Source organism: Phascolarctos cinereus, unplaced genomic scaffold, assembly GCF_003287225.1.
Source record: "Phascolarctos cinereus isolate Bilbo 61053 unplaced genomic scaffold, phaCin_HiC Scaffold_1;HRSCAF=81, whole genome shotgun sequence".
In the NCBI taxonomy this organism is placed as follows: domain Eukaryota; kingdom Metazoa; phylum Chordata; class Mammalia; order Diprotodontia; family Phascolarctidae; genus Phascolarctos; species Phascolarctos cinereus.
The window spans coordinates 14,774,503-14,784,124 of NW_027555514.1; the positions used below are offsets into that span (position 1 = coordinate 14,774,503).

General features: G+C 43.0%; 1 protein-coding gene across 2 annotated transcripts in view; it reads left to right on the top strand.

Moving 5' to 3' along the window:
* GPNMB (glycoprotein nmb) overlaps window positions 1-5,702 on the top strand; it is a 32,246-nt gene extending 26,544 nt beyond the window's left edge. For both annotated transcript variants that reach the window (XM_020993259.2, XM_078150807.1), the window contains 3 exons: window positions 2,064-2,272; window positions 4,218-4,311; window positions 5,309-5,702. In XM_020993259.2, coding sequence (XP_020848918.1) covers window positions 2,064-2,272; window positions 4,218-4,311; window positions 5,309-5,462 — 457 coding nt within the window. In that variant the 3' untranslated portion in view covers window positions 5,463-5,702. The remainder of the gene's footprint in view (window positions 1-2,063; window positions 2,273-4,217; window positions 4,312-5,308) is intronic.
* Window positions 5,703-9,622: the final 3,920 nt, after the last annotated feature.

Sequence of the window (9,622 nt, forward strand, 5' to 3'; positions counted from 1 at the left end):
AGTTGAAGAATTGTCTAGGGGCAGCTGGGTGGTGCAGTGGATAGAGCACTGGCCCTGGAGTCAGAAGGGCCCGAGTTCAAATCCGGCCTCAGACACATAACACTCACTAGCTGTGTGACTCTGAGCAAGTCACTAAATCCCAATTGCCTCCCTGAAAGAAAAAAAAAAAAGAATTGTCTAGCAGGCAGCTGCTAGGAGGGGGTGCCTCAACCTTGCACGGTGACTTTGTAACCAAAGCTCTAGAGCTGCTCCCAGCCCTCAACTCCATCAGCAAGTCAGAGGACAGATGCCAGATGTGCCCCTCAGGGTTCTAGGGTTGACCCTGAGGGGCTGGGCTTGTCTTTCTAAAACTAAAGCTTATGAGTCCCCACCAGCATGCTTCCCTCCATGATCAGCAGTTGATATCAATTAGGGGCAGTTAAGTGGCTTGGTAGATAGAGCATCAAGAAGACCTGGGTTCAAATGTGGCCTCAGACATTTACTAGCTGTGGGACCCTGGGCAAGTCACTTAACCTTGTTTGCCTCAGTTTCCTCATCTTATAAAATGAGCTGGAGAAGGAAATGGCAAACTATTCTAGTGTCTTTGACAAGAAAATCCCAATTGGGGTCATGAAGAGTCAGACATAACTGAAATGACTGAACAGTAGCATTCAATAATTGAGCCTGATTTATTTAACTTTTAGAAAGGAGTATTTACCAAGGTGATGTAGTAAGAAAAAAAGTCTATGATACACCCCCCCCACCAAGTAAATCTAGTGTCCTAAGGAATGTGAGGTCAAGCCTAGGGAGTGAACAGGACAAGGAGCAATTCACAGCTTCTGGAAGCACGTTCTCCTGTGGGTGGTGTAGCTGGGCTCCTTGCAGAACCTTGACTCTGTCTTTCCTCTTCCTCCTCTGCCAGTATAGACACTGCCTCCCACAGCTGTCAGTACAGATGGAATGCCCAGGAAACAGCCAAGTCCTTTTCCTCTAAAGTTTCCTGGGTCCTTCTCTGGTCAAGAGGATAGAGGGAGGAACAGAGGCTGAGACCAAGATGCTCTCCTCACCCCCTACCCTCAACTCCCCAAGTGATTCCTTCTTAGGAGTGGCTCTTTCCTCTCTCCACCAGCTGCTTTTGAACCTCTTAGTTTCTGAACTGGTCTGCTATTTTATTTATTTATTTTGTCATTATTATTATTATTATTATTATTATTATTATTATTATTATTATTATTGTTGTTGTTGGTGAGGCAATTGGGGTTAAATGACTTTCCCGGAGTCACACAGCTAGTGAGTGTTAGGTGTCTGAGACTGGATTTGAACTCAGGTCCTCCTGACTCCAGGGTCGGTGCTCTATCCACTGCGCCACCTAGCTGCCCATGGTCTGCTATTTTATAGGAGACCTATATGACTAAACTCTGAAAGCATGGCCAGGCCCACGAGCCAGTCTGAACATACCTGCTGCATCGAGCTGAAATGCCCTTTGATTGATTAAGTGGTGTCTGGGCATTGGTCACACCTAGTTCTCCTTTTTATCTATTCATTTGAAATGTGTTCTCCCCTGGCCAAGGTGTGGGGATCCGGGCCTCGTACAGCTCTGACTATTACTCTCTCTACAATCTTGGAAAGGTGGTGAAGACAGTAGCTAACTTCTTCACATCCAGGGATTCTTTGTCCTTGTATACATTAAGAGAAGCTTGTTGGATAACTAAATGAAATTGAATGCTATTGCTGTCAGGACTACATCCTCCCTCCTGGAGGAAGGAGTGAATCCAGCATTCCCAGGGTTGGGTGAGACGATGTGTTAAGTTATCCCAAAGTGCTTTCTATGGATTCAGGAAGAGGAATGGATGCAAAGAAAGTGTCAGTTTCTCCCCTTTGCTCATTCACCCATTGAGCTTTAGAGATGCCCCATACTCTAATATCCAAATGTATGAACTCATCAATATAGGTAATCCCTACAGTAATGCAGCTCATAGCCCACGCAGGCCACCCACCAGTAACAAAATATTTCTCCCTTCCTCTCTCCCATCCTCCCCACCCCTCCTCTGTCTTTTGCCCACCAACCTTCTTGCCATTTTCAGCACTCCTACTGACGTCTGTACAGTTATTTCTGATCCTACATGCCTGTGGCCCCAGAACACAGTGTGTGACCCTGTGGAAGTCAATGACCAATGCTTGCTGACCATAAGGAGAGCCTTCAGTGAGGCCGGGATGTACTGTGTGAACCTTACTTTGGGTAATGAGGCCAGTCTGGCCCTTACAAGTACACTGGTCTCTATCAATGGAAAAGGTAAGTAGGAACTCTCAGACAGATGTTCACTGTTGGTTGTATCACAACAGTTGGGGTTGGGGGATCTGGACATGGGACTTTATCAGTGGGAGGAACTCCCCAAGTAGAAACTTTCTCTGCTGATGCAGATCAGTAATTCATCAGTCACTTAAAGTTGTCTGAGGGCACGGAGAGATTAAGTGACTTGCCCAGGGTCACACAGCTGAGAGGTAACAGAGAGAGGACTTGAACCATCCATTATACCATGCTCCCTCTAAACAATATGATACGTGTGGAGAGGTATCATAGAATGAAACTGTATGGGGAGAGTTTGGGGTGGAGGGAGAGTACTGCTGGGAAGTGAGAGTAATGTTTTTTTAAAGAGTGTCAGTGAAAGTTGTTTTTTTATAAAAGAAATGTACACCCACATTTCCTTGAGCTATTTGGAGCTTTGCTTTCAGAATTTAGTCAGCATCTCCCCCACAATTCCCTCTTCCCCTTCACAATGGAAGAGTTATTGAACGATCATTAGTAAGGATTCCTAACTTAGAATTAAAAGAAAATAACATGTCTATCTAGAACCCAGCTTAAAAGAGTGACCCCAGAAAATTGTGACTAGGGCCAAGTCGCCAGATGAAACTCCAGGTGGTGACCTTACACGAAGTACTAATAGGCTATCATTATACAGTTAAGCCTCTCCTTGAATGTAGCCACATTTCCAGAGGTAACTTGAAAGGTCTGGGTACTATAAATAATGACATTGGTTCATGTCTCTAAATAACCTAGGTAGCCTGGTGCCAGCATCAGGCTATATGCCCACTTAGAGGAGACAGCAGCATGATCAAAAATTCAGAGTGCAGAAGAGCACCTAAAAAAACCCAGTGGGCTCCTGGTTTCCTTCTTAACTTACCCATATGCCCTCTATTTCACTTTCCCATATTCTACCAAATAAAGAAACCAAACCCACAGTGCCAAACTCACTCGGCTACTCTTCAGGAACTCAGCAGGGAAAACCAAGCAGACAATTTTAAAACCAAATTATTGTATGCTCTTACTTTCCATATAAACATGAAATTCCAACAGAACAGACAAGGAGGGAGCTTTGATTGGGAACCGGATGTTTGTGTTAGGAGACTGTCCAGTTGGGCCCCTCTGTCATTCTTCTGCCATTGACTTTGCATTTTAGCTCATTTTATGGCAACATTCGACTTCATCGCCCCTTTTCAAAAAGCAGGTGCTGAACAGGGCAGTGGAGAGCAAAGGTGGCCTCCCTTAACGCTCATATGCTTTGCTCTGCTGCATCCTTTGAGCAAAGTTAGGTCACATCTATTCCCTTATGACTTCTGCTGATTCAAGGTTTCTCTCACTAATCAATATACATACATACATACATACATACATACATACATACATACATACATACATACATATGTGTGTGGGATATATGCTATATATGTATATGTAGTATATAATATATATGGTATATATATGTATATCAAAATATGCTTTTTTTATTAAAAAGGTGCAAGGCAAACTTAAAGCAAGGGAAAGAGCTACTTGAGCACTAACCATTATTTCACTGTTAGGAGACCTTGTGGTTGATACATTCCAGGAGAGATAAGAGTGGTCATTTCTAAAAGAAACTGGAGGAGAGAAAGGGTTGGGGCAGGATGATTATAAAGATGTGAATTCGTTTTCTTTCAACTATCTTTTATTAAATGCCTGCTGCATGCCAGGCACTTGGTTGGGTATGAAAGCACCAAAGACCAAAATGAGACTGTTCCCAGCCTCAAGGAGGTCTCCATCTCCCAAGCAATACAATACAAATGTAGATCATGAGAGCTATTTTGTGGAGAGAAGGGCCGCTAAGGACTCGTCTGTTCAATGCACATTTTCCTGTGCCGGGCTCTGTGCTGGATCCTTCCATGGAAGGGCTCATTCCAAAGTTCTTTCTTTTCATCCCAAGCTCCAGGGTCACCTGCCAGAGTCGGAGCAGGCATCCTGATCGCCATCAGTGCCTTGACTGTATTCACTGTTCTTTTAACCTTCTTTGTGTGCAAGTAAGTTTCTGCTTCCAACTCTTTGGGTATTTTCTGAGTCGTTGTTTGAACAAGTTGCTGGTTCTCTACAAATGGTGTCTCTCTTTCTGCCCGGATAGTAGAGCAGGGAGCTGGCTTCTGGGCTTCCTTTTTGTGTTGAACAAAGCATTTTCCCCCTGGTGCAGCGTTAGGAGCTCTGGCTCCCGAGTTAGAGGATCTGAGCTCAAAGCCTACTTCAGATATTGCCTGAGGAAGTCTTTCTCTCCCCTGGACCCCAGCTTCCTCCACTGTAAAATGAAGGTATTGGACTAAGAAGCCTCAGAGACCCTTCCAGCTATCAATCTATAATTCTCTCCCCCCTCCCCATTCTAATGAACTCTAATTGCTTAAACACTCCATTAATATTGCCGGGAGTTATAAAAAAAAAATCTCCAAACAAATCAGTGGTTCAGGTTTTTAATAACAACTCACTTTGTTTTTTGATCTGGACCTAAGATTTCATTTGTATACAGAAGTCCTGCAAAGTCCCTCCAACGATGCAAATCAGCCACTCCTGTGTAACTTAGAGTCTTAGAGAGTTGTCTGGGGGCAGAGAGGGAGTGAGTGGCTTATACAGAGTCACACAGCAGGTATGTCAGAGCAAATATTTGAATTCAAGGCCAGTTCTCTGGCCACTGTGCTCTACTTCCTTCTCTCAAAAACAAAACTTTGATTATTTCATGCTGAATGTCTTAAGAGGTTTTTACATTCATCTAAAGCCTTGCTAAGCTAGCACTTTTCTCACATGGGAGAGTGAAAGAGGAAAGCTCCCACTAAACAAGACGTTCTTTCTGCACCCTAGCAACTGGCTGGCCTTAGATCGAGGCTAAAGAGAATCGACTTTTTTTCCCCTTCTTTTGTTTATTTTTATTTAGTGCCTGTTGTATTTAATAAAAGAATGTAAGGGACTTTTTTTTAGAGAGCAACATTTCATCAGTGAAGGTCTTTTCTGAGTAACTTTTGCAAATGTTACTTGCAGGCGATACAAAGAATACAAGGCAATTGAAAGCTGCCCTGGGAAGGTGCTAAATAACAATGGACTAGATGTTTCTTTCCATAAGGAGAAGGCTATGTTCTTCCCAGCAAACAATGAGAAGGATCCGCTGCTGAAGAAAGAGCCTGGGATTGTTTAGCACTGCCAGCAAATCTGTGTCTTTATCGTGCACTCTGTACAGGAGTTTACATTGGAGCTGTCCTTGAGTGGATGACTGATAACTGTATAAGAAAAGGCATATTGTAAGTGGTATACACTTCTTGTAGGTATAATTTTTTTTATATAGGTTAAAAGATATTTTAGAGGATTGAAGAGGGGAATTATACTGCAGGCAGCCTTGGTCAGATTCTATAACTAATAAAGCCACTTGACAACTTTTTCTTTCCTTGTGATTTATGGTTCCCTAAGTGCTCCCAGTGTCCATCCTAGAGTAGACACCTCCCCAGAGAAGTCAGCCTTCCTAATTTGGGTCTTCCTTAACTTAACAGCAAGGTAATGTTTTAAGAAAAGAGACAGCACGAATGACAGCTGCCAAGTTCTCACGGTCTTCTATGTTAGAACACTGCCAAAGCAAAGCAAAGCCAAAAAATAAAAAGCCACGCAATAAATGCTGCTTCTAGGGGATTCTCTCAACACACAGGGCCCCTACCCTGTTGGGTTTTTTTAATTACATATTCAAACTCCTAGAAAAGGGACGAGTACTCATATATACTTGCGGAAAACCCTGAATAAATGAGGGTAGTGGTATTTCATGAGGCTGTAGCCAGGGAGGGAGGATGTTGCCTGGTCAGCCCGAAGTCAGAACACCTGAGGCCGAGAGGACTGAATAAACATCTTCATGCTGTTCTCTCTACCGCCTCCCGCTCTCCCAGACGATGGCTGTGAGTTTATCCCGGCTGCCTGCCTCTTTTTAGGCCAATGCCCACAGACCCTGTGCAGTGGGGAGCTCGCCTGTATCTAGAGAGCTGTGGATGACAGGCAAATGAAACAGTCAATGCCAACATTCCATGGCCGGTATCTTGGTGTCCTTGACTTCACAGGGGGAAAAATGTCTTGTTGCACTGCTTTGCTTTTGTTTACATCAAGAATAAATTTGCAAAGAGACAAATTAAGGCTTGATGGGAGGCAAAACATCCGAGTAATTAGCACTGTCCACAAACGGAATGATCTGCTTTAAGAAATTTTCAGTTCCTCTCACTGGACGCCTTCAGGCAGGGGCTAGATGACTGCTTGTGAGTTCTATGGGTGAGGGGATATTTGCTCAGGCAGAGCTGGCAGTCTCATGGCCTCTGGAGAGCCTTCTATCCCTTCAATGATCTGTGATTAGCATCCCTATCTTGCCCTTCTCTTCCCATGGTCTCCACTACCACCAAAAAAAGCTGCATGTGTTGTCAATTTCTTTCCACACTGGTGGCTTCCCTAGGCATTCATTTTAACTTAATTTCTCTTTTAAAGAAATGTTGGGTCAAGATGGCATACAGTGTGCTTTACCCACAGATGGCCATGGGCCCCTTGGGCATTAAGGAATATAGAAATTTGATTGGCCTCCCCTTTTTGAAGGAGAGACTGTGGCCCACAGATGCAGAATGAGGAATAGATGGTCAAACATGGTCAAAATGCTTTTGCCAAATTGTATTTCTTTGGCCTAAGAGGGTCCTATAGTGGTGTGAGGAACATGGAGGAAGGAGTTATTGAGAAGTAGCAGTGATGAAGAAAGAGAAAGAGGGAGAGAGAGAATCAGCAAAATAAACTCCTAAAAAAAACCCCTAATCATATGACTCAAACTAGGCTTAGGTAGTATAAACAAATTCTTTACTCTAAATTGGTTACCTGCTTTTTGTCTCCTTGGTGAGGGGATGAGCACAAACAGGAATTTGGTAAAATGGAAATTGTCTGTATCCTCTTGAAAAGAAAGGGTGGGTGCCAATGTTCTCGACAACTCAAGGATGCCGAGGCACAGCTGCTGAATCGTGCCGGTTCTCCAGTCGGGCAAAGCGTACCACACTAGGTTATCAGATGACACCAGGTTGAGGGTCCTTACTCACTGAAGACCTGGCCCAATCTGTGGTACTTTTTTTTTTTTAATGCTCTGGAAGAATGGCAGTTCAGCCTGCGTTGGGTAGATGGCACTGTCATCCCGTTCACTTCGACAGGCAATCTCTCAGCATGAATCCGCTTTCAGTTCAATGATTTATTCTGAAATCTTGCTTCCAAAGTACATTTGATTTATGGTGGCAGGGATGGATTATGACATTGGCAGGCCCTAAGCTATGTTGAGTACATGAAGCCCCATGCCATTTTAAGAAAACATTTATTTTCACAGGAAGGATATTGAAAATATCAACAGGAAAGCCTTATATTTGCAGATATACCCAGATGAAGTTGTAAAAATAGAATAATAATTTAACTAAAACACATGTCTTGCAATATGCCAGCTTGTGTTATGGAATAAACTTAAATTCATGTTATAGGGGCTATGATTTCCTGGTTGACTTTAGGGTGACAGGAACCCCTGAGCAGTAGGTTATACAGACCAGACTACTTGATGGGAGCCCTGCATCTGTTTTATATATTATATATAAATATATTTATTTTATTTTTAATTTACAGAATAAAACAAGCATTCCCATAATATAGTATAATTTTTAAAACGATTGCACATGAAATGGCAAATCTAATACAATCAACATGCTAATTTTTAACACTACAGATTGATGTGTGATTTTTTTTTCATAATTTTGAGAAAACAAAGGTATAGATGATCAGGGAGATAATTTATTTTCAGAAGTTATGAAAGAATAGTCAACCCCTAAGAGACTGATGGCAACCCCATGTACTCATAGAAATACTCATTTCATATCTCAATTATACTCTTAATCTTTTTCTCCCTCAGCTCTGACTACCCATCTGTTAATAATGACCAATTACTGCACAGTCAGAGCCACAGGTTTTTGTCATTTTAAGATGAAAATGTCAATAGAGACAACTCTCTCCTCACATCTCCTTTATCAATACATTTTAGGGAATCAGAAATGATGTAGTTTATTTTTCTTGTTATTATTAGCAGCCCCTAATATCGTGAAAACCACAGGTTAGTTGATTTATGTTGACTTTCCTACAAGAATGAAAAAAATAAATCAGAGTTCTGCATCGCAGGGGCTCCGTTTCCTTATCTGTAAGATTAAGAAAGGGTTGGACTCAGTAATCCCTGTGGCCCCTTCCAGCTTTAAAACTCCGTGTTTCTGGGAAATGATTCCCCATTCAATGAATTCAATTAGAAAGTGCTTGTTGCTAAGGCTTCTAAGCTCCTGCTCCTATTCCTCTGTATGGCCAGGGGGCACTGTGGTACAGCAGACGGTTGCTAAGTGCTCTGCATCTCTTAAGCTCTGGCAAAGTAATTGACACTGCAGATTTCCCAAGTGGTTTTACAGGATAAAGTTCAGTCACATTGCAGGTCTGCTAGCCCTTCACCTGTTACTGATATCAGACCTAACACCCATCTGCTGCCAGGATGGGACCCTGTGAAAATAGTACAAACGCACATGATAAAATACCACACTCAAGTACTCCCATGAGCAAGCAAATGCAGCCTCCACCCTGGAACATGAGCAGACCTGAACTGTAAATGGCAGGCTGTTCTGAAATCATTCTCAAGAGCCTGGGGTCGGCCCGGTTTCTGGGATTCTGGCGACATCAAGACACAGTACCTCTCTCTGGAAGCAAACACAAGCCTCCTGCCAGTCTGCAGGCTCCAAACATATGCCATGATAAAAATCCCTCCTTGCCCCTGCTATGCCTACAACCCAAAAAGTTGATAAACTTAGGGGGCTGTTGAAAGCACACTTCTCCCTAACACCACCAAGTCATCCTTACGAGGTTTACATTTCACAAACATAATCAAAATTCTAGGGAGGGCATGGCTACATATGCTGTGGAGCCATGCCATCTGCTCAATATTGCAGTTTGGGAGAGTTTTTTCATATGCCGGGTTGTAGAATCACCTTGTGTGGGGAGTTAATGAGGAATCCTTCCAATAGCACCTCTTGACTGGACCAAACTGAGTTTTCAAAATGTCCCATGACAAGGTCTGAGCCTATGAGATTGGGTCATTATGCACCTTAAAAATCGAAGGAGTAGCTTCCTGATGTCATTTTCAAATTTGGCCACTTTTGTTCTAAACCTTTGTCCTCATTGTTTTTATTCCCCTCCCAAAAAAACATTGGACTCTGTCCCTGGAGTCAGCCTGGGGTCTGATGGGTGACTTCTGCCTTACCTCACTGGGAATAAGGCTTCCCTCTC